Source organism: Rousettus aegyptiacus, unplaced genomic scaffold (assembly GCF_014176215.1).
Source record: "Rousettus aegyptiacus isolate mRouAeg1 unplaced genomic scaffold, mRouAeg1.p scaffold_m13_p_7, whole genome shotgun sequence".
Classification (NCBI taxonomy): domain Eukaryota; kingdom Metazoa; phylum Chordata; class Mammalia; order Chiroptera; family Pteropodidae; genus Rousettus; species Rousettus aegyptiacus.
Genome location: NW_023416310.1, coordinates 68,823,957 through 68,849,768, shown reverse-complemented (window position 1 = coordinate 68,849,768; position 25,812 = coordinate 68,823,957). Strand labels below are relative to the sequence as shown.

The 25,812-nt window shown below is 33.3% G+C and overlaps 1 protein-coding gene across 8 annotated transcripts in view; it reads left to right on the top strand.

Annotated features, from left to right (window-relative positions):
* Positions 1-25,812, top strand: part of TSGA10 (testis specific 10) — a 96,456-nt gene that overhangs the window by 11,346 nt on the left and 59,298 nt on the right. For all 8 annotated transcript variants that reach the window (XR_001596685.2, XM_036224466.1, XM_016143052.2 and 5 more), the window contains exons 3-9: positions 7,540-7,755; positions 13,667-13,732; positions 14,678-14,845; positions 15,232-15,387; positions 19,122-19,292; positions 19,387-19,464; positions 20,394-20,545. Coding sequence is in view for 7 of the 8 variants with exons in the window: in XM_016143052.2 (XP_015998538.1) it covers positions 7,540-7,755; positions 13,667-13,732; positions 14,678-14,845; positions 15,232-15,387; positions 19,122-19,292; positions 19,387-19,464; positions 20,394-20,545 (1,007 nt within the window). In the remaining variant the exon portion in view is untranslated. The remainder of the gene's footprint in view (positions 1-7,539; positions 7,756-13,666; positions 13,733-14,677; positions 14,846-15,231; positions 15,388-19,121; positions 19,293-19,386; positions 19,465-20,393; positions 20,546-25,812) is intronic.

Below are 25,812 nucleotides of genomic sequence, written 5' to 3'. Positions count from 1 at the left end.
TGCCAGCACAGAAATGAATCAGATATTGCAATTATTTCACAGGCATTTTGAATCGGCTATCCTATACATGCTTCAACAAGCAATTTTGAGCATGCCTGAAACAAACAAAAAGAGAAAATCTCAGCAAAGAAATAGATATAAAGAAGAACCAAGTGGAGGTTTCAGAAGCAACCAAGATAGGTGAATAGATAAACAAACTATGGTACATCCATGCAATGGAATATTATTCATCTGTTAAAAGAAATGAGCTCTCAAGCCTCAAAAAGATATGAAGGAAACCTGAAAGCATGCTAGGTGAAAAAAGCCAATCTGAAAAAATTACACACTGTATGATTCCAACTATGACCTTCTAGAAAAGACAAACATAGAGACATTGAAAAGATCAGGAGAGGGGGACGTGTGAATGGGGCCCGGGGTTTTTAGGGCATTGAAACTACTCTCTATGATACAGTGATGATGGATACATGTCATTATACATTTGCCAAAAACACATAAAATCTACAACTCAAAGAGTGAACCCTAATGTAAACTATGGACTTCAGTTAATAATGTATCAGTGTTGGTTCATCAGTTGTAACAAATATACCATACAAATATAAGATGTACATAAGAGAGGAAACTGTATGTGGCAAGAAGAGGTCTGTGGGAACTCTCTGTTGTACTTCCTGATCAATTTTTCTATAAACTTAAAACTGCTCTTAAAAAAAAGTCTATTAAAAAATGCATGGAGGAAAATATTTTCAAGTCTTATAGCTTAAGGATTAATATCCAAAATGTCTGAAGAACTTCTACAACTCAACAACAACAAACAATTCAAAAATGGGCAAAGGACTTGAATAGACATTTCCCCAAAGAAGATATCAAATGGCCAGTAAGCACTTAAAAAATGCTCAACATAATCAACTATTAAGAGTATACAAATAAAAACTATAATGAGCTATCATTTCAAACTCATTAGTTTGGCTATTATCAAAGCAACAACAATAACAACAACAACAAAAATCCTCGGAAAATAAGTATTGGTGAGGATGTGGAGAAACTGCAACCCTTTTGCGTTGCTAGTGGGAATGTAAAATGGTGCAGCCATGGTGGAAAAAAAGATAAGTATAGAATTACCATATGATCCCAGCTATCTTACTCCTAGGTGTATCCCCAAAAGATGAAAAGCAGAAACTCAAATAGATATTCATATAACAGCAACATTCATAGCAGCAATATTCACAATAGCCAAAATGTGGAAACCACCCAGATTTTCATTAACACATGACTGGATATACAAAATGTAATCTGAACATGCAGTGGAATAGTACCCAGCCTTAAAAAATAATGAAATTCTGATACAAGGCTACAGCATGACGGGCCTTGAAAACATGCAAAGTGAAATAAGGCAGGTAGAAAAGGACAAATAGTGTATGATTCTTCTTATATGAGGTCCTTAGAATGGACAAATTCATAGGTACAAGTTTCTACTTCAGATGATGAAAAAGTTGGAAACGGTCTAGAATGGTTGCAAGACACTGCGAATGTGCTTAATGCCACCTAAATGTACACTTAAAAATGGTTAGGATGGTCAATTTTATGATATATGTATTTTACCACAACAAAAAAAGTTAAAAAATACAGTAACTGAAATTAAAAACTATTTCGAACTCCAAACAACAGATTGGAGAGGAGAGAGGATTGGATCAGTGAACATGAGAATAGAAATTACATATCCGATCAACAGAATATAGATTGGAAAAAATGTGAACAGAACAGGTGGGGCTATAACAAAAGATCTAATGTTTGGATCATTGGAGTCCAAGGAAGAGAGGCAAGAAAGGATGAGGCTGAAAAAAGTATTCAAAAGTATAATGGCTAAATATTGCTCAAAAATGGCAAATGATACAAGACATAGTAAAGAAGGTGAATGAACATCTACCAGGAGTCTCAAAGAAATCCATGGCCAAGACACTTTATATTCAAATTTGTGAAAAGTAAAGACAAAAAAAAAAAGTAACCAGAGAAACTATTTATTACCTATAGGGGAACACCAGTTCAAATGGCAGCAGATCTAAAAATCTGGAGGTCATACGTGGCACAACATTTTTCAAGTGCTGGAAGGAAAAAACTGTCAACCCACTATTCTGTATCCAGTAAAAGTATCCATTAGAAACGAAGGGAAAATCAAGACATCTCAGATGAAGACAAGAGAATCGATTGCCAGCAGAGCTACCATTAAAGACTAGCTACAGGAATTTAACTAGGAAGGAAGTGATAAAAGAAGGAATCTCGGAAGAATAGGAAGGAGGAAGAACAATATATAGACCAAAAATATGGGTAAATGCAATAGAAATTTCCTTTTTTCTGGTTTTCTGTATTTGTCAAATGTAGTTCTTAGTGCATGTAGAGGAAATATTTAAGACAATTATTAATAGAGGGGATAAAAAGGACATAAAGGGAGGTAAGTTTTCTATACTTGAACTGGTAAAATGTAAATTGTCATAAGTTATGAATATATAATGTAACAGTAACCACTAAAAAGCTATACAAAGGGACACACTCAAAACATTATAGATAAGTCAAAATGGAATTCTAAAAAATGTTCAAGTAACCAAATGAAAGGCCGGAAAAAAACCAGAAAGAAAAAAAAAGTTACACTTGAATCTCAACATGAAAATAATTACATTAAATACATATAGTCTAAATACACCAATTAAAAAACAAATTGGCAGAGTGTATTAAAAGAACATGACCTAGTTTTATGCTCTCTACAAGCAATTCACTTCCAGTATAAAGCTGTACCTAGATTGATAGGTTGAAAGGCACAGACCTGAAATTAAGAAATAGAATTGTCCCTGTTTGTAGAAGACATGATCTACCTAGAAAATCTTATAAAATCTATAATACAAAACTAGAACTACTGAATGAGGTCAGCAAGGTCAGAATATAAGACAAACATATTAATTGTATATCCATATTTTAGGCATTAATGTGTGGAAGTCAAAATTTAAAATGCAATACCATTTACGATCACTCAAATAGAAAATGGAATTCTTAGACATAAGTTTAACAAAATAAGTATAAACTTGTATTCTTAAAAGAACAAAATGCTAATGAAATAAATCAAAGAAGATCTAAACAAATGAAGAGATGTATTATGCTCATGAATTGGAACCCTCAACATCGTAAAGATATCACTACTCTCCAAATTGATATATAGATTTAATGCAGTACCCATCAAAATCCCAGCAAAAACATTTTGAAAAAGAAGAATAAAGTAGGAAGAGTCATTCTTCTTTTTTCTAAAACTTAACATATAGCTGTAGAAATCAAGACTATATGGTATTGCTGGAGGGACAGATGCACATTGATAATACAGAATAGAGAATCTCGAAATAGCCTACACAAGTACAGCCAAATGGTTTTTGACAGAGACGCAAATGTAGTTCAGTGGTGAAAAGGTAGTCTTTTCAACAAATGAGCCTAGACCAACACCTCACACCTTATACAAAACTTAACTAAAAAGGGATCATAGATTTAAATGTAAAATATAAAACTGAAACTTTTAGAAGGTAACATAGAAAATCTTCAGGATTTTCTTAGGCATGACACTAAAAGCATGATTCATAAAAGAAAAAACTGAAGATTTGGACTTCATCAAAATTGAAGTCTTAGTCTCTGAAAGACCCTGTTAATAGAATGAAAAGACAAGCTACAAACTGTGTTTCTGCCAGAAGAATCATATCTAGAACACATGAGGAACTGTCAAAACTCAACAGTAAATAGCAAACAATCCAGTTAGTAAATGAGCAAAAGACATGAAGAGATATTTCACAGAAAGATATAAAAAGTTGTCTATCCTTTCTATATCAGGGAAATGCAAATTAAGACCACAGTGAAATAAGGCACACCTATAAGAACAGCTAAAATTAAAAATAGTGACGATAACAATGTAAAATATATATGGCTTACTGTTAAAAATAACATGTTTAAAAAATACTGACAGTACCAAATGCTGGCAAAGCTGAGGAACAACCAGATCCCTCATACATTCCTGGTAAGAGTGGGAAATATTACAGCCTCTTTGGAAAATAGTTTAATTCTTATAAAACTAAACATACATCTACCATACAACCCAGCAATTGCACTCCTGCGCATTTATTCCAGAGAGATGAAAACTTACATCCACTCAGTAAACCTATATACATTTATTCACAGCAGCTTTGTTATAGCCCCAAACTGGAAACTACTTAAGTTTCCCTTAATTGGTGAATGATTAAAGAGATTATGGTAATTCATACCATGGAATATCATAACTCAGCAGTAAAAAAGAATGAGACATTACAAAAAAAGAATTATAGGCCAATATCCCTGATGAATACAGGTGCAAAAATCCTCAACAAACCACTAGCAAACCAAATTCAGCAATACATTAAAAAGATCATACACCGTGACCAAGTGGGATTTATTCTTTGGAATGCCAGGTTGACTCAATATTCGCAAATCGATGGGAGACACCACATCAACAAATTGAAAGAGAAAAATCTCATGATCATATAAGTAGATGTAGAAAAAGGAATGAACTATTATTGATCCACGTAACAATTTGGACAGATCTCAAGGGCATTGTGCTGAGGAAAAAAGCTAATGTACCATGATCTTTGTCACATTTTATTTATACGATATTTTCAAAATGACAAAGTCAGAGGTTAGTGGTTGCTAGGAGTTAAGGATGGGGAGAGAGACGGTGTGAGCATACAGGGGTCACAGAAGGGCCATCTTCATGATGCTGGGTAGTTCTGCATCTTACTGAGGTGGAATCTATACATGTGGTGAATGGTATAGAGCAGTATACACATATGAAACCACATCTCTGGGTTTGGTGTTGTACTATAATTATTAAGATGTAACTATTGGAGGAAACTGGGTTAAGGGCACATGAGACCTCTCTGTACTACGTTTGCAACTTTAGTTCTTTCAAAAAAAATTTTTTTTAAATTAAAGCTATTTTTTGAGTACCTATTATCTGCCAGAAATTTTACTTGAACTTTTATATCTAACTGCAACCCTGCAAATTGTAGATATTCTCTCCATTTAACCAATGAGACTTGAGAGTCCTCCACTTAGTTTTTCTGAAGTCAGATGCATCTCTTAGAATCAAGAAAATATGGTAAATTGTCCAAGATCAAGTAGCCGGTAAAGAACTGAAGCGAGATTGACCCACGTCTTTCTACTGCTCTAAATGACCTCTTCTAAAGTATGTGTATCTCGGAACTGAGTAAAATAGGGCTTGACATCAGAGGTAAAGGGAGTGCTTATGTATTTATTTATAATTTATTTCATTCATTTAACAATAATTTATGCGTTATATGCTAGATACGTAATAAATGATGCAGAAATGAGAGTTACGTTGAACAAGAAATTAGGGACATGATCCCTTTAAAATTGCTTAGAATTTAGTTGAATGGACAGGTGAGTAAACAAATTATCATCTTATAAATACATCTTATAAAACAGTAAGATAAAACTAAGAGGCTTTATGGGAGCACAGAGAGGAGAAACATTTAACCCTTCCTGGTGCAGTGGAAGCTTAGCGAGCATTTTCAGTGTGCTCCACTCTCTCTGGAAGTGGCACTGTAGAAACCATAAAGACAGATCAACAGACAGACACATGGAAGTTTATCTGTTTGGTATCTCACATCATATCGTTTAAAAAAGTACTAGTAATGAAAATAGCTTAGATGATAAGAGTAGGGGAAAATAAAGAGACTCAGTGAAAGCGTGGGATGAGAAAAGCAAAAGATGGGAAGTCATTTCACAGGCTTCTGTGCCACTTGCTAGAGGCGAGTTGTGGATTGGCTTGAAAATCCTAGAGGCAAAGGAAATAGGAAATTTTTGCATAAATAACTCACAGTCCATAGGGTAAGAACAAACCAGGTCTCCAAAAGAAGTGCACATTTTCCTGAAATTGAGACCTAAGCACAGTTTTCCCTGAGGATTCTTAACAAATGGGTCTCTGACACAGTGTATAACACTTCCAAAAACGTCCTTAATACAGGTGTTAAAAAGAGTTTAGTTTCCTACAGTGTTTCTTGGTCTTAGGTCTGTATTGAGGTTGGTGGTAGTTAGGCTGGACAGACAGATTAGTGGCCTGGGATCACAAATGGCATTCCTTCATCTTACTCTTGTATGATAAGGCACCATGAGATTATAGGAGTTAGCTCAGATTTTCATTTTCAAAGAATTTTTGAGCTGTTTATAAACAGTAGAATAGTAAGAAGTGTTGCTGAAAGGCCAGTGTAATAAAAGACCCAGCTAAGGAAATAAGTGCATTTACAGTGCACCTTTTTTAAAAAAATTTTTCAAACTTTTTCTTGTATTCTGGATTTGATAATTCAAACTCTTTACCTCTAAATCTCAAAAGTTAATGTGCTTTACAAAGTGCCAGAGAATTAAAATAATGACTTTTACAGTGCTCTGGGTGTGTGTTTACTGAGTACAGTAAATGTCATTGTAGTGTACTTGGTTAAATGCAACTCATGACGTTTAGAATGTTTCTCTATATTGTGACCAGTTATAAAGTTTATATTTTTAAAGAAAACTTGGTTGATTTGGATGGTTTGGAAGGAGCTATCTCTAGAGTTATTTGAAAAGACGAGGTCAGGCAAGAATAGTGTTAGAACCAAGAATCACATCAGGTCAGGGACTTAGCATCTAGTTCCTTTTACATCTTCCACAGGGTACTGCCACAAGGCCTTGCATAGAGTAGGTGCTCAGTAAATGTTTGTTAAATACACTCGAGAGGCAAGTACTATGGGAAAGGACCTTTATGCCACCACAGTATCACATAGATATTTCTGTTATAGCACTTAACATACTGTATTTGTATTTTCTCATGTAAACACTAAACTCTCTGAGGACCTAACCTAGCTTTGTATCTGTTGAATTTAACATGGTTCCTGACACACAATCATTGTTCAATGGGTCTAATATATATTTTCTTCTTTTAAAGGCGTTTGGACACCTTCATGATAGAAAAGGCCCTTTTCTTCATCTGTTGGTAGTTTGGTAGTGGACTGGTCAGCAATTATTGATTTGGTGTTTAGCTTAGTCAAGGAAGTTACCAATTGGTTCAAAAGGACATTTCTAAAGAGTTAACACATTTTGATAACAACAATTAGAAATTTAATTCTAAATAATGCCTAATCGATGATGTTATTAAAATAAAAAATTTCAAGCCTGTGGTTTCTTTTATTGCAGATATAAACATTTGGCTATCTTTCTAGTAGTTTGGTTAAAAATCAATAGTAATTAAGTTCTTTTAAATTAACTTTACCTTTTCTTGAAAGATAAAGCTATAAATCTTTAAATTTTCATTTAATTTATTTTTCAGCTAGGTAATACATTCACATGGCACAAAATTCAGAAAGTTAAAAAAGATAAATAATCAAGTCTCCTTGCCAGCAAACTCCCTTCCCAATTCCAGTCACCGCGTTGCTCTCAGGGGGAAGCTAAGGAAATATTTTAATATATTTATTTTCTTTCTAATTATAACAGATTGAAGATCTCAAACAGACAAATCATGGCTTGGAAGAATATGTTAGGAAACTCTTGGATAGTAAGGAGGTGGTAAGCAGTCAAGTAGAAGATTTAACCAGCCACAATGAGCATCTTTGTAAGGAATTGATTAAGATTGACCAACTAGCAGAGCAACTAGAAAAAGAGAAAAAGTTTGTGGTGGATACCGCTGACAAGGAACTTGAAGAAGCAAAGGTATTAGATGTACTGCTGATCAGAATTTTTGTTAACTGAGGTATAATTGACATATTAGCTTCAGGTATACAACATAATGATTCAATATTTGTATATACTGTGGAGTGATCACAATAAGTCTGTTTAACATCCAACTACTGATCAGGATTTTAATTCTACTTTTAACATCCTGTAGTTACTAAATGTAATGAAAAAAGTGACATTCTCATTTATGTAATTTGAAAGATTTTTAGATTTGACATTAAATATTTATTATATGGATTAAATTATATTTTATCTCACATTTTATTTATTTTTTTAATTTTGCACACAAAATTTTCTAAGTACTATGTAGTAATGGTAAAAACTTCAAGCAACAAGAATGTTCTACATAAAGAACATTTCTCTCTTTCCCCAGTGCTCCTCTCCCCTGCACAGATATCTACCAACAAGATTTACGTGTTCATATTCTTCCTTACTGTTTTCAGACCCACAATTTATTTCACACTTTTAAGTTTTTTTTTTAAATTAAGGTTTTAAATTTGTCAAATTTGTCAGTCTTTACTGACTTCTGAGTTTTGATTCTTTTATTTATTTATTTTTTTGTTTCCTTTCCACTTTAAAAAAAAATCGAATAGACCTTATTTTTAGAATAATTTTGTTTGTTTGTTTTTTAGGCGAGGCAACCCTTGGTTGACCTCATGGATTGCAAGGACCTTGTCCGCTTACAATCTCTTATTTTTTTATTTTTTACACCGACAGCACCTGGTCTTCTTAGGTGGTCTCTCATCCAAGTACTAACCAGGCCCAACCCTTCTTAGCTTCTGAGATCAGACGAGATCAGGCTTTGTTCAGGGTAACATAGCAAAACTAAGCAGAAGGTACAGAGATGTCCCATGTACTTCCTGCCCCCACACATGCTCTGCCTCCCCCATTATCGACAACCCCACCAGAGGAACATGTTTGTTACAGTAGATGAAACTGCACTGGCACATCATTGTCACCCTGAGTTCATATTTTACATTAGGATTTGCTTTTGGTGGTATATATTCTGTGGGCTTGGACAAATTTAAAATGACATATATCCACCAGTATATTATCAGAGTAATTGACTTCCCTAAAAATTCTCTGCATTCCACTTACTTTTGATTCTTGTTTAGGAAAATCTTCTCACCTTAAGAACTATAAGAATTTTTCTACAGTTTTAATTCTTTTAAATAATTTTTTAAAGTTTTAATCTTTCTGGAATTTCTTTTTGTTCTAGTATGTGGTAGAGTTAATTAGTTCTTTCTTTAGTCACTGATTTGAAGTGCCCTTTTAATAGCTACTAAATTCTATGTGTGTGGATATAGAATTTGGACTGTTTGGTTTCCTTAATTTGCCATTTTCTGTGCCACTACCACATTATTTTAGTTACTGTAACTCTTGGATATTTTGATAACATTTTATTTAGTACTCTGCCATGAAATTTAGAAACTAAGAATTTCAACACAAGTATGAAATGAAAACCATTTTATTTTTCCTTGCTGCCTGATGACTTATCAGCGAGCTACAAAATAGATTTGAAAGACAAAAAGCAACCAGTTGAATTTTTAAATGATAATATGTGAATGTGCTTATTGACTTGATTTTATTAATCACTATTAGTCAACTGTGTCTGTAATAAGGTGGTTTCCCAAACCTAATTGTTGTTACATGCTATTTCTTAAACATCTATATAATATATTCTGGGTAGCATATAATAAAGAATATTATATGCTCTTCTTGGTAGCATATGATAAAGCACTTAAATAAAGGTTCAGGCTGAGAACATTAGTATTATTGAAGGTATTATTTGTTACAGTAATTTAAAATATGAGCCCAATTAATGAACTCTAGTACAGTATTTATATGCAGTAACCTTACTTAGAGTATGTAAAGGACAAATAAATTAGTGAAAAGTCTGAATAATGGAATATTTAAATATGTGAAGTTAATTCCTTTGATGTAAGGACACAGTCTTCTTCACAGTGTTGCCTGGAGGAAGTCCTTAGACCTACTTGAGAGAATAAATAAGAATGACTTGTTTTTAACTTGTGAATTATTTATCTTGTCACTGTTGCTACTAAAGTATTTGAAGGACATTTAAAGCAGCTTGACTATTTTAAACATTCCTCAATAAACTTTTTTTGTATTGTTTCTTTAAGAATAGTTACTACCATTTTAATGGTAAATTAAGTTCAGTATCAGTTATAAAAATTAAAATATCGAAGAACATTGGATTAATGTTTTATTATGTCTTATATTCTTCTTCACATTAAAATTACTGCACTCCTTCCCAGAGTCTTAGAAGTCTAGTTGGCCCAATTCCTGCTGGGAGAGTGCCCAGTTTAGAAGTTATCAGTTTTGAAGAGTTATTAGGGTCTGCGTTTTAGAGAGAGAGTGAGTACTGTGTCAGGGTGAATCCTTTGCTACAAAACAGCAGAAATGGAAAGCATATAAAATAAAAGAGCTAGGATTTGCCTAAAACTAAAAATATTAAATTCACAGATGGAAATTCTTCTTGGCTCAAAAAAGAGTGTTTGTAGGAAATAGATACCCATATATGAGGGGCAAGGGCAGGGGAGGTGGGCAGGGTTCTTAGAGAAGAGATAGTGCTGCTGATGCAGGGAAGACACTGGGAAGTCAAGAAAGAGGACAAAGTGAAAATAGGCCCTTTGGGCTGGTAAAATGGCCTGAGTGAGATCACCAGCATCAGTAAGTGAATGTTACATTAAATAGGAGTTAGAAAGACATATGACCAGCGTTGGGGAGAGGAACACCAATGCCTGTTGTCATCTTCCTAATGTCATTGGGTGTGCAGTGTAGGTATCCAGTTACTGGGGAAAGCTTTGTGGAATGACACTTGGAGCAAGAGAATTTCTAATTTGAGAGCTGAGACAGAATGTTTACATTCTGGTACTGTTTGAGGTTATGCTCTGAATATGTTCGGGTAGAGTCTGAGGTTAAAGTTACCTCCTCAATATCCTTAACTCTGCTTTTTTTTTTCTCCCTTGTTATCCTATGTAGTCTGTCTGGAATTGAGATTTATTTACTGAAATTAAATTTATTTACTCAAAAGATACTACTTTTAGTTATTTTTAAAAGTCAACAGAGTAATTTCTTCCATCATTTATTCCATAAACGTGTTTTGAGTATTTTCTATTGTATTTTTTATTGCTGTGTAACAGATTACCCCTAAACCTTAATGCCTTCAAACAACAAACATTTATATCTCAGAGATTCAAGAGCAGCTTAGCTGGGTACTTCTGGTTCATGTTTTTTTAGGAAATTGTAATCAAGATGATGGCCAGGCTTCAGTTATGGCTTGACTGGTACTGGAAGATTTGCTTCTAAGATGGCCTATTCAGATGGCTGATGGCTTTTGGCTGGAAGCCTCAGTTCCTGGCCAGGTGAATCTCTCCCTCGGGTTGTTTGATATATTCTTTATAGCAGCTGGTTTCTCTCCAGCCAGTGATCCAAGAGAGACAGCAAAGAAGAATCTGGAATGCCTGTTAAGTTTCATTTTCAAAAGTTACATACCTTCACTTCCACCATAGCCTGTTCATCAGATGTGAGTCACTAAGTATAGCTCACATTTTGCTCCATCTTTTGAAGGAAAGAGTGTCGGAATTTGTGGACATATTTTAAAACCACTACAACTATATACCTCTTTTAATCTTCTAATTTTGAGTTGTTTATCATTCATATCTTAATAGTGTTTCCCAGATAATTGAACACAATTTTTTGAAATACGAAAAAGCAGAATTTCAATTTTACCATTACTAGTTTCTTCATATTGTTTATATTTGTAATTAACATAGCCATTTGTGGACTGGATCCCTGGTAGCTCCTGTCTTTATTGTTACCTTTGTTTGTGATTCAGTCAAATGTATTTCAAAACCTACCACGTGGAAGGCAAAACACGCAGTGTATTTAAGTTTTCCCCTTCTTTATTTAGCAATTTCCTCCTTCTTTATTCTTCCCTTCATCCCTCCACTCCAGCCACACTAGCCTCCTTACTATTCCTTGGAATTTCACAGACATCTTTTGCCTTAAGACATTTGCTATAACTGTACTTCTGCCTGGGATGTTCTCCTAGATTTTTATGTGGTTACTCCCTCCCTCCGTTTACTCTTTGTTCAAAGGGCACCTTTCAATGAGGACTTCCTTGATCACCCAGTTTAAAACTCTAACCTTTTCCTCCACAGACACCCTCAATATCCTTAACTATGCTCTTTTTTTCCCTGTTGTACTATGTAATTTATTTGTTAGGTTTATTTTCTGTTGTCTACACAGCTGGAATGTAAAGTCCTCAAAAGCAGGGACTTTGTTTTGTCCACATTTTAAAACCTCAAGTGCCTAGAACAGATGTACATGCTCATTATATATTTCTTAAATGACACAATCACTATCTGACACATTTTTTCTGTTATAATTTGTTTTTCTTTTTTCAACTAGAATGTAAGATTCTTGAGAACAGAGGTTTTTGTCTGTTTTATTTACTGCTATAGCCAGCATATAATGCAATGTCAGGCACATAGTGGTAGGTACTTATTAAACAGTTGTCAAATGAAAACATTTTGTTTTTCAGAGTTGAATCAGCATTATGTTTATCTTTATAAAAGTAATACATATCTATTATAAAAATATCAGTCTATTCAGAGGAGCATAATGAAGAAAATAACATCTATAATCGTACCTTGTGATAACTAGACATAATCCATCTTCCTCAGTTTACATATTATTGGTTTTTTCCACCTGTATCTGGAATATGTGTGTATAAATTTTTATTTTTTACAAGAATATGTCATAATAAATAAAATTTTTGGTAGTGTGAGTTTTTGTACTAAATTTAGTATGGACATCTTTACACATAATCCAGTACAGATATATTTCATTTTAGTATCTGTGTTGTAGTATAAATTAAAGCATCGAAAATTGTTTATCCAAAACGATATGTAACCTTATTCAAACTATACATAAGTAATGTCCCATACCATAACTCCCCTTAATTTTCATTAACTAAAATAGGACTACCAGAGAAATCTTAGAAAAATACTTTGGTCTAAAAAAAAATGAGGTATGATAATTCCATAAAATTCAAATTTAAAATATAGCAGGAGACATCTTAGTTTAGAATAATGAGGGAGAAGGTTTGTGAATTTTGAAATAAGTTTATTAGACTGATACGCCAAACTTCAACCAAAAGATTTATAGCTTTGCATAAAAACAGATACTGTCCTCTAGGAACATATGCTAACTACATAACTATGGTTAGTTACATTGGAAGACTGGGTATGTTCTGTGTCATGAATCTGATACATAAAGTTTTTGTATTGAACTAAAACTTTGGGTTGAACTAAACTATTAAACAAGTTCAGAGATGTCACTTCTGACTGGTGATTTGGGAAAATTATTTAATCCTAATCATTTTATTTCTTCCCTATTATCTTCAGTAATAACATTTTTTCAAGTTTGAGGGGAGTAATTTGGTAAAATATAATGAATATCTTATACAAAACATTAGATAATTTAAAAGAACTGCTATATTTCATCGGAGGTTCTTTTACCATCAAAGGTAAGTAAACATAAAGGGGTAGATTATCTTTTCTTTCATAAAATATCCACTGCATGTTTTTATTTATTTACTTATTTATTTAAATTAAAAAATATTCTTTAAATTAGTTTCAAGTATGCAGTACATTGGTTAGACATCTATATAGTTCGTAAAATGATCTTCCGCATAGCTCCCTCCCTCGCCTGGCCCCCTACCTCGCCATCATATTAATGTTAACTGTATTCCCTATGCTGTGCACATGTTTTTCTTTTTAAATGAATTCTCACTTTCCAGTTCAATCAGTTTAAACATTTTAAATCTAAAAGATAGTTTCTTTTCTGGCTTGATTTTCAGATTGAACTCATTTGCCAGCAAAATAATATAATAGTATTGGAAGATACACTAAAAAGACTTAGATCTGTAAGTACATTTTTCTTAAATATCTGTTAAGGAATAATTTTTATTGTTAGTATAGGAAGACTATAAAAAATTGTACATAGGTTTGGCTGTCATGCATTTTGTGAACAATAAAAAATATTTTCTAAAATCAGCACTCTGCTTGGTGCACAGGGGCACACCCATCTGTAAGCAATGCTGCTCTTGCTCCATTTTATCACTACTTTCTTTCCTTATGGTGGAAAGAGCTTTTGGTTAGTTTTATTAATGTCCTTAGCTGTTACTTGATTTAAAATGACTGAGTAACTTAATTCTTTAAAATATAAGATGCATTTGTCTACACATTAATTTTTATTCCTATTAGTAATAAATATCCTTAAGTCAAATTTTGTTACTTAATTCCGAGTAATTTATTTTCTTTATCTAACAATGTGAAATGATAACTGCTCTGTATAGACATTTTAATATTATTTAAGATATTTGAAACATCTCTGAAAGTATATGTCATTTTCTGTCAATACAGTATTAGTAAATATATTAAAGTGAATGGGAATATGCTTACAAGTATATACAAGTATGGAATATCAAGCATTTATTTAATTTATTCATGTAGTTTATATTTTGAACAATTATTGAACAAAACTTAGATGCTATACAAGTTTTTCTAAGCAAAATCCATTTCTAGGATTTGTAACTAGGTCTATGGACATTTCTGGCCTCCTGAAAATTTTTTACCATTTTTTCTTCAAAATTATTGAGTAAATTTATGGGCACTTTCAGTTAAATAAAAATATAGTACATTCATAAATGCTAGAAAAGAAAGATATTTAACTGCTTTTTAAAAATTATTAATGAATTTAAAATAATTTATTATTTTTAAGGATCCCTGTTTGTGTTCAACTTTCATGTAGAAAATAATGCTAGAGTTTAGCTTGAAATAATGGCCTATTTTTTTTCCTCCTTGGCAAGATAATTTTAGAGACTGAAAAAGCACAAAATAAATCTCCTTCCAGACTTGATTCCTTTGTCAAGACTTTAGAAGCAGACAGAGATTACTATAAGAGTGAAGTTCAGAATTTGAGAAAGATGATCAGAAGTAGATCTAAAAGTCCAAGACGCCCGTCTCCATCTGCCCGGGTAGGTTTTAGAAACTTATAAGTATTTTGGAGTTTGTTGCTCAAACACTGATTTTTATTCTTTGATTTACCTAATCTGGAAATAATTCATATTGATTGGCATGAATTGCTATATCAAAGAGATCGGGAGACAGAGGTCTCTTTGGTGGACAGTGGATCTTTGAAATTAGTTCTTTATCCCCAGTGTTAGTAGTAGTTGGAAAGTAATCAGGCAAAAGTGGAGCAATTTGGGATGAAGCTGTTTAAAAGAGGTGATTTTTTAGCTTTTTTTTCATCATTTTCATTGTATAGTCATGTTTAAGTAGATTGTGTACTGCCATCAGTAGCACTTTCTGTTAGTACCACATGTCAAAGAAGAATTTCAAATTTATTATATAACATTTTTAGGGTACAAACTGTGATGTAGAGCTTTTGAAGACAACAAGAGACCGTGAAGAACTTAAATGCATGCTGGAAAAATATGAGCGTCATTTGGCAGAAATTCAGGGTAATGTCAAGGTCCTTACATCTGAGAGAGACAAGACCTTTCTTCTTTATGAACAGGTAAACATTTATAAGGAAACAATATATACAAATAATAACAGTTAATTCTAGAGATAGGTAAGTAGTTCTTTAAGTATGCTTAAATCTGCAAATCAAATAAACATTTAGGAATTGCCTTTATTCTTAAGATAGTCTTAATGACATGTAATATATTTCCAATACAACAAGTGAATGTGTACACACACACATGTCATCCCCATACCCCAAAGAAGTCATATATATGTATAGAAATAGTTGAAATAAGAAATGGAGAAGATGTTAAGTGAGCAAATATGGTGAGTTCAAAGTAGATTTAGGTTTGAGGGTTAAAAAAATACTAATTTTGATGTTCTGTCAATCAGTTTAGGAGCTGCCATATAATTTGTTTAATTTCAGAGAGTAAAATTTGTTTGTAGTTTATCTCTATTTTTCAGCTTAAAATTCTATAACCATTACTAATCCATTAGCTTCTTTATACAACAAACATTAAACCCTATAAGTCACCAACATACTATTAAAATATCAAATTTCATTAAAATGTCAAATGTCAAAATTTTATTTATAGTAACTTTGTGTAGGGTTCTGGATTTGTCACTCTAAGAAAACAATGACAGGGCACAGACACTGCTTTCTATGTTTGCAGTATAGTTGGGGAGATAAAATATATTGTCTTGTATTTTTTTTTTTTTTTTGGTACTTTAGCATAGTCTAGAAGATATTGTAAAAATAGAAGAAGTGGATATTTTTAGATATGGTGATCAAGGAAATCTTTGGTAGGGCGGAATTTGAGTCCTGAGGGGCGAGTGGGGTTTCTGTTATCTTGAAAAGAGGAATATTTCAAGCTAGAGGATGGTGTGAGGCAAAGGATAAAGGTAGGAAAAATCGGCAGGTAAATGGATCAGTTTAATACTGGAATCAAAGGTGCATGTCACTGTGTCACTGGGGAAAGGGGGATCTAAGGTTTGAGAGGTCGTTGGAAGGAGAGCAAGGGATTGCACTCCTGCCAGGTCCGATAATCCGATAATCTGCTGCTTCTGTCACAGCTGTTCAACTCCGTTGTGTTCCTGTGAAAGCAACTGTAGACAACATATAAATGAATTAGTTTGCTGTATTACAATATAACTTCATTTATCCCTTACCAGGGGTTTATACTTTGCTTTATAAGCAATGAGTAGTCTATTTTAAGGCAGAAGAAATATGACAAAAGCCACATTTTTACAATTTTAACTTGGTAACAATTTTATATTATTCCTTATATAACCTTTTCATGTTATCTTCTTATATATAAGAATTTCTCTTTGAAGAGAATGGGAGGAGGGAGGAACTATGGACTTTTTTTTTCCCCTCTCTGAGAATTTTTATAACAGTTTATTTTAGCCGAACTGACGACAATGGCAGGGAGCAAGATCTTAAATGCTCTGCAGAAAGACAGTTTTGCATCCCTTTAATGCTCTTGAAATTAAGGAGGGAAGATTACATGGACATGGGGAAAGTGGGTTGGGGATTGGATTACAGGATAGCTAACAAGACATGTTCTCTTGAGGGTGGTTACACTTATTTCAAAGTTGTGTTAACCGAGGTGACAGAAACAAAGGACAGAGATTACTTAAGGCAAAAATAAACCTTTTAGTAAAAAGTTGTATGCCTGGGGTGTGACTAACTGCTATGACCTGCCCAGTGAGGAATTTGTGAGCAGATTACCCTATGAGATGACTTTCTATAGAACCCACTTTTTTGTCCACAGTTCCTTCTTTTGGTCATAAATTAATCTGAAGTATGCGTTGATGACCAACCTCACAGCGTGAGGACAGTTCATCCCTAGGAAGTCTCAGTATTGACCTTATCTGTTGACCATTGGGGATGGGGCAGTACTATAACCATGGGATCTAAGTTGAGGCTGAATTTTCTCAAAATGGAAGGGAAGGTAAGTACAAGGCAGTCAAGTTTTACGGCCTTTATTGTGAAAAAACACTCCAGATCATTTCTGTTCTGTAAATGATCATGATCTAAGTTTTGCTTTCTGTTTTATTTTTCTGTATTGGATATATGCTATAACAGCTACATAAACCATGAAGAGTATTAACAGTTATCTTACACATGTTCAGTAATCATGAAAAGTTGGACTCTAAAGAAAAACCCAAAGAACAAAAATCACTATTATGATGATTAATTGCAGACAGAGCCATGGACTTTTTAAAAGGCTGTTATAGTTGTCTATGCATGAGGCATGAAGGGACTAAGCTAGGGTGCTATCAATGGAAATTATAGGGACAGATGCAAAGGACACTCTAAAGGAAGAATTGACAAGACTTGATTGAGCAAAAAGTGAGGGATGGATGGACATTACTGAAGTTCTTTTTTGAATGGCTGAAGAATTGTGGTAGTAGAAGAAATAATAAAGTCACGTGATTTGAGAGAAAAGACTTTGTTTCAGACAGGTGGAGTAAGATGATAGCACATCCAGGTTGTGATTGCCCTTAGGCAGTAAGCATTGTGGGAATGGCGTGGGGAGAAAGGCAAGAGCTGATTGTGTAGATTTAGAAGTCATCTGCTTAGAGTGAGTTTTGAGCCTTCAGAGTAGACGAGGTCTCTGAAAGAGAGAGAAATCTATAAAAAGAGACTCTTGGGATGTTTTCTTCCTTTGGGAGAGAATAAGAAGGTAGGAAATTAAGGCAGAACAATGTTATAAGCCCAAGGAAGAAAGGAATAACAAGGAAGATGTTAAAAAAACATGTCAGATGTTGCCGAAATATCAAGAACAGGAAATCAGAAAAGGCCATTGGATTTAGTGAAGTAGTTGAAATTCTGCTGAGGGTGGATGTGGGAGCCAGGTTACACTATGGTGAGAAAGTGGGTGGTAAGGAAGAGGCCATGGGTACAGACCACAACACTTAAAAAAAAAAAAAAAGGAAAAAGGGACATAGGATGGTAAATGGGCTGCAGGATTAAGTGACAGTTTTTCAATTTATGGGAGCCCTACCCATGGTTGAAAGCAAAGTTGAGAAAGAGCCAGTGGAGAGGCTTTTATTCAAAGAGGAAATGATTACAATTGAGTCAGGGATAACTTAGATGACTTCGATAACTTAGATACATGAGTTGAGGTTCAGGATTCCAGTGAAGGCTTAACTATGGAATTTAGGAAGTTAATATAGCTTCCTCAGATTTGGAGGCTAGCTGAATAGACAGTGATTAACATCAAAATGAAGGAAGATAAAAGACTTAAGCCACAAAGTAGAATATGCAGTCACCTGCAGGTGTAGAACAGATTTGAATAGGTGTTTAGATGGTAGGTTGGGTTGTCAGTAAGGATTAGTGGGCCTTTCTGTCAGGGTAAAAGTAGCCAGGACATGACTGTGGCCTATACATTTATGGAGCAAAGACTGGAACACTGTGATGATAGTTATTAAATCAGTATTCTACTTGAATTGTGCTGAATTTAAATTTATAACACAAAGTGAATGGTATATACTATATATATTTCTTAGTAAAACATTCTTGCATTAACTGCCTTCAAAGTAGTTTTAGAAATTTTGGCAATGATATTGTAAACCAAACTTTTATTTGTGTACATTCACTTGCATTTTAGGGGCATCATTTACATTTATTTGTATAAACTCATTAAAAATTATACCATTATCCTGCTGCATACATATTAATATAGGCTTGAATTTTCACTGATTAGATATAAGATATCTATATTTATGTCTGTTCCAAAGCTTATTAAGTACCAGTCTATCTATGTATTTAAATAATAGGCGCAGGAAGAAATTGCCCGACTTCGACGAGAAATGATGAAAAGCTGTAAGTCTCCTAAATCAACAACAGCACATGCTATCCTCCGGCGGGTGGAGACTGAAAGAGATGTGGCCTTCACTGATTTACGAAGGATGACCACAGAACGAGATAGTCTGAGGGAAAGACTAAAGGTTTGTAATAGTTGTTTTAATGTGAACATATGTTAAACACAATACAGTGACATTGAAAACACTTTCTTTTATTTTTGTTTTTTTTTTTAACCAGATTGCCCAAGAGACAGCATTTAATGAGAAGGCTCACTTGGAACAAAGGATAGAAGAGCTGGAATGTACAGTTCATAATGTAAGGAAAAATCGCTTTTATGCTTTTGTCCATAAACTGTCAGTAGCTTCCCCCTTTCCCCTTTTCTGTGTTCAGAGAACTTCTTTTGCTTTTCGAAGATAGTGTTTGTAATCCTCAAATATTTAAGATGGGATGTATGGAGTAAATCGTCATTTTTTCATTGTTTATTTCCTTTTAAAACATGTGAATGAAGTTTTTTTTATGTTCACTTGAGACGTGTGGTGGGTTTTTTTTGGTGTTTTTTTCATTTTTTTTTTTAAAGACAATAGAGATAATCTCAGGGGTTTTAGCAACTTTCTCATCGACTTGTTTCATTGAAGATAACATTGCCAGATACAGTTATACTGATTTATTCTACCTAAAGAGTAGCTAGGGAAGAGAAAATTTTGATTAAATGAAAATTAATGAGAAAAGAATATTTAAAATGAAGTTAAAGTGTGAAGCATCATATTTTTACAAATCAAGGATTTGAGATGCTATGAACATATGTTTGAGATGTTATGATTATGTAAACAGAATCAAGAGAACTTCCTATTCCAAATTTAATTTATATATTAAATATATATTTATAAACTCATCTGTATTATGTTGTTAAAATGGGTAAAAACAGTAGATAGGAGAAAAACAATTTTTTCATACTCTCACTGTATATATTAATTTATTGATGTTGAACAACAGATAATTTCTTTGCAAATAATAATGTGTGCTGTAACCGACTTGGACCAGATTGAAAATGTAGATGGACATTACTGTTCATGTCCCTGCCCCACCACACCTTGTCCATCCCGCTTCCCAGTGTTCAGGTCTGATCTGATTCTCTTAGCATGTAAATCTTGTCACATCCAAGTTTGTACCAGTGGGTGTCACTTTAGGAAGATCACTAAGGCTTTTTCAGTCACATTAGCAACCTTGTCATTCTACTTGTGTAGCTTGATGATGAACGTTTGGAGCAAATGTCAAATATGACTTTGATGAAGGAAACCATAACCACTGTGGAAAAAGAAATGAAATCACTAGCAAGAAAGGCAATGGATACGGAAAGTGAACTTGGCAGACAAAAAGCAGAGAATAATTCTTTGAGGTAAACTAAATTGCCTTTGAACAACCAATGGTTTATTACAAATAGCTCTGATTTTTGTAGTGTATTTTATAATGATAGTTAAATTATTTGTTGACTTTCATTTCTGAGAGGATTATTATGGAGGAGTTGTGGAAACCTCAGTACATATTAAGTGATTTCTCCAAGATTGATCACAGACTGGAAATGCCACACTTAACCAGGAATCAAATGTTTAGCCATCTTAACTTTACATTTGCAGAAAGCCTCAATGTTTAACTGAAATTGCTTTTACAAAGCCCGTCCTGGAGCAGAGCCCTTCCCAGAACAGAGCCTGTTCGACTTTGGTGTTTGATTGTTAACTTACCTTTATAACTTAAATTATGTTCTTGCATTTGAACAGTGTAAGAAAGCACAAAGTACAGGTTGACGGTAGCTTAGAAAAAAGGGTGGCTTAGAATATAATAAAAAGTCACAGCAGAGAAATGGGAGAGAAACATGTAATGGGACTCCTGTTAATTGAATATCAGGTACTATGTATGTCCTTACATACTAGTTACGGTAGCAGAAGAAATTTCAATAAAGCAGCCAACAGGCAGTAAATATAAGTTTCTGAAGACATCCAGGTTAATGATTTTACTTTTAGTATCTTTTGATGTGAGAAATAGAAGTTCTACACATTCAGTAGGTTGAATTTCAATGACTCTATGAACATTTGAAAAATAATAAACATTTGAAATATGTTAAGTCTACAAATAACACTTGGTTCACATGTTAGTTCCTAGAACCCCCTCTTTGGCTTTCAAGGGTCTGTGGTGCATACATTGGAATCATTTGTCAGGACAGATAATCACTCAAATTCTTTTCCTTCATGTACCTTTTAATTTCCTGCTTAAAAAGATATTGCAAGCTCATGTAAAATAAAAATAATAACAACAACAAAGAAAACCTTGTAAAATAGAGAAAAGTATAAAGAAAATTTAAATCACCTATAATTCCACAACTTAGGGAAAGTGATTATTGATGTAGATCTATTTCTAACCAGAAATATTTTTGTCTGTGTGTATATAAGCTTTCTATGTAATTGACATCATCCTATATTAAGTTATATATTTGGCCAGTTTCTCTTAATTGTATACCATAAGCATTTTCCCATGTCATTAGATGTTCTTTGAAAGCATTTGAATTTATTAAAATATTCTAACAGATAGATGTATAATAATTTGGAGGTTTTTTGTGTACATTTGTTTTAACAGTATTATAAAAGTATAGTTGACATACATGCAGTAAACTGCACATATTTTAAAACGTTCGCTTTGGTAAGTCTTGACATTTGTGTGTACCTGTAAAACCATCACCACAATCAGGATGGTGGCCCTATCCATCATTCCCAAAGCTTCCTCATGCCTCTTCTTTGTAACCTCCCTATACCCTGCCAGTCCCCAGGCAACTAGTGACTTGCCTTCTGTCATAGAGATTTGTTTGAATTTTCTAAAATATTATATAACTGAAATCATATAGTATATATTCTTTGGTGTGGCTGTTTTCATTTACCATACTTATTTTGCAATTTATCCACATTGTCACATATAATCAAGAGTTTATTCCTTTTTATCTCTGAGTAGTATTCCATTGTATAGATAAACTGATGCACATTTCAGTTGTTTCCAGTTTGGGGCTATACCAAATAAAATTGTCATGAATGTTCTTATGTGAGTCTTTGTATGGACATGGGCATTTCTCTTGGAAAATACCCAACGGTAGAGTGACTGAGTCATCTGATGGGTGTACGTTGAACTTTTGAAAAAAACCATTAAACTGTTTTCCAAAGTGGTTGTACGATTTTATTTTATGTTGGCACCAGCAGTGTATAAGTGGTCCAGTTGTTACATATTCTCGCCAATACTTGGTGTGCAGTATCTTTTTAATTTTAGCTATTCCGATAGGTGTGTATTATGGTTTTAATATGCCTTCCCCAATGACTAATTATTTCAAACATCTGCTCATGTACTTACATGCCATACATGTGTCTTCTTCAGTGTCTATTCAGATCTTTTGCACATCCTTCCTGAGTTGTTTATATTATTATCATTAAGTTGTAAAAGTCTTTTCTGTATTCTAGAAACAAGTCCTTTGTTAGATATATGTTTTACAAATATGTTAGGTATATGTTTTACAAAAATTTTCTCCCAGTCTGTGGCTTGCCTTTTTATTTTCTTAACAGTATATTTTAAAGAGCAAATGTTTTTGATTTTGATTAAGTGAAATTTATTGATTTAAAGACTTTTATATATAGCTTTTTGTTTTCTTTTAAAGAAATTGTTGTCAAGCCTAAGGTCACTGAGATTTTTCTCCCGTTTTCTTCTAGCAGTTTTATAGTTTTAGTACTTAAATTTAAATCTAGGATCCATTTCAAGTTAATTTTTGTGTATAGTACTAGATATAGATCAAAATTCACTTTTTTTGCATATGGATATTCAGTTGTTCCAGCACCATTTGTTGAAAAACTAGCCTTTCTACATTGAATTGTTTTCCATCTTTTTAGAAAGTCAATTGTCCATATATGTATGGATCTACTTCTTGGTTATCTGTTTTGGTGAGTAGATCTATTTATGTATCTTGAGGCCAATACACCACTCCTGATTACTTTAAGTCTTCAAATTAGGTAGTGTTAGTCCTCCAACTTGGTGCTTTCTCAAAGTTGTTTTGGTTATTCTAGTTCCTTTGCATTTTATTTTGATTTTAGAATCAGCTTTGCAACCTGTACAAAAAAAAAAAAAAAAAAAAAAAAAAAAAAAAAAAAAAAAAAAAAAAAAAAAACCTCCTTGAGAATTTGATTGGAATTGGGGGAAAATGATATATAAAAATTACCAAGTGTTCCCACTCACTGAACACAGTATGTCTCTCTCCATTTCTTGTCTTTAATTTCTCTCAGAATGTTTTGTAGTTTTTAGTGTGTAGGTTTGTACTTTTTTTGTCAGATTTTTCCCTATGTAGTTCCTATTTTTTGATGCTGTTGTAAATGGAATTTTAAAATGTCACTTTCTGAATGTTTATTGCTTGTATATGAAAATACAATTGTTTTTAAAAATAAACTTTGTATTTTAGAAGTTTTAGATTTACAGAAGAATGACAAAGAAAGTGCAGAGTTCCTACATCTCTCACACTCAGTTTCCTGTTATTAACATCTTACATTAGTATGGTACATTTGTTACAATTAATGAATTGATATCGATACATTATTATTAACTAAAGTCCATACTTTATTCAGATTTCCTTAGTTTTTCCCTAATGTCCTTTTTCTGTTCCAGGATCCCATCCAGGACACCACATTACATTTAGTTGTCATGTCTCCTTAGGCTTCTCTTGGCTATGAGAGTCTCAGACTTTCCTTGTTTTTGATGACCTTGACAGTTTTGAGGAGTACTGATCAGGTATTTTGTAGAATGTCTCTCAATTGGGATTTGTCTGATGTTTTTCTCATGATTAGACTGGGTAATATGTTTTTGAGAGAAAGCACAAAGATAAATGCTATTTTAGGTACATATATCCAGAGTATCATGGGTTCATGCTATCAATATGATTTATCACTGTTGATTTTGACCTTGGTCACCTGGCTGAGATAATGTTTGCCTTTTCCAGAATGTCATATAATTGAAATTATACAGTATATAGCCTTTTCAGATTTGCTTCTCTCACTTAGTAATTTGCATTTAAGGTTCATCCATGTCTTTTCATAACTCGAGACCTCATTTCTTGAGTAAGATTCTATCATATGTATGTACCGTAATGTGTTTATCCATTGACCTATTGAAGGACATCTTGTTGCTTCTAGTTTTTGATATTATGAAGAAAGCTGCTATGAACTTTCATGTGCAGGTTTTTGTGTTGACATAAGTTTTCAAATCAGTTCAGTAAATACCTTGGAGCATATAGTAAAACTATATTTAGCTTTATAAGAAACTGCCAAACTCTTTTCCGAAGTCGCTGTACCATTTTGCATTTCTACCAGCAATGAATGAGAGTTGCTGTTGCTCCATATCCTTGTCAGCATTCGGTATTGTCAGATTTTTGTATTTTAGCCATTATTATAGGTGTATTGCCATAGCATGTTGCTTTAATTTGCAATTCTTTCATGATAAATGATGTGGAACATATTTTCATATGTTTGTTTGCCATGTGTGTATCTTTGGTGTTGTGTCATGTTTAGAACTGTTGCTCATTTTTCAGTTCTTTGTCTGCTTATTGTTTTAAGAATTTCTTGTGTATTTTGGGTAGATGTTCTTATCAGATACGTGTTTTGCAAATATATATTCTCCCAGTCTGCCCTTTGTCTTTTCATTCTTTTAATGGCTTCTTTTGCAGAGCAGTTTTTGAAATTTTGATCAGGTTCAACTTGCCAACTTTTTCTTTCATGGATTGTCTTAGGTATTGTATGTAAAAACTCATAACTAAACTCAAGAACAGATTTTTATCCTTCGTTTTCTTCTAGAAGTTGTATATTTTTGCATTTTATACTTAGAATCAGTGACCTATGTTAATTTTTGTAAAAGATTTAAAGTCTATATTTAGATTCCCTTTATTTGCATATGGGTTTCTGAAAGATGTTCCAGCTCCATTCTTCTCTGTTGTCTTTGCTCCTTTGCCAGAGATCTGTTGCCTGCATTTCTGTGGGCCTATTTCTGGGCTCTCCATTCTGTTTCATTGATCTATTTTGTTTATTTTGTTTGTTTGTTTGTTTTTATGCCAAACCGTGCTGTCTTGATTGCTATTACTTTAAAGTAAGTCTTGAAATTGGGTAATGTGAATCTTCTAACTTTGTCTTCTTCAATATTGTATTAACTATTCTAGGTCTTTTGCCTTTCCACGTAAACTTTAGAATCAGTTCATTCATGTCTATATAATGGCTTTCTGGGATTTCAGTTGGGTTTGCATTGAATCTTTAGGTTAAGTTGGGAAGAACTAACATCATCAATATGGAATGTTAGTCCATGAACATGGGATACATCTCCATTTATTTGGATCATTGATTTTTTGCATCAGTGTTTTGCAGCTCTCGGCATATAGATACTGTACATTCATTTTCAAAATTTCTAGGTCATTATTACTTCAAATATTTTTAATGCTCTTTTTCTTTTTTTCTCCTTCCGATATTTCAATTATCCCACAGTTCTGGGATGTTTCGTTCTTTTTTTTTTTTTCCAGTTTGGAAAGTTTTTATTGACCTATCTTCAAGCGTAAAGATTTATCCTTGACTGTGACCAGTCTACTAATGAATCCATCAAGGGCAT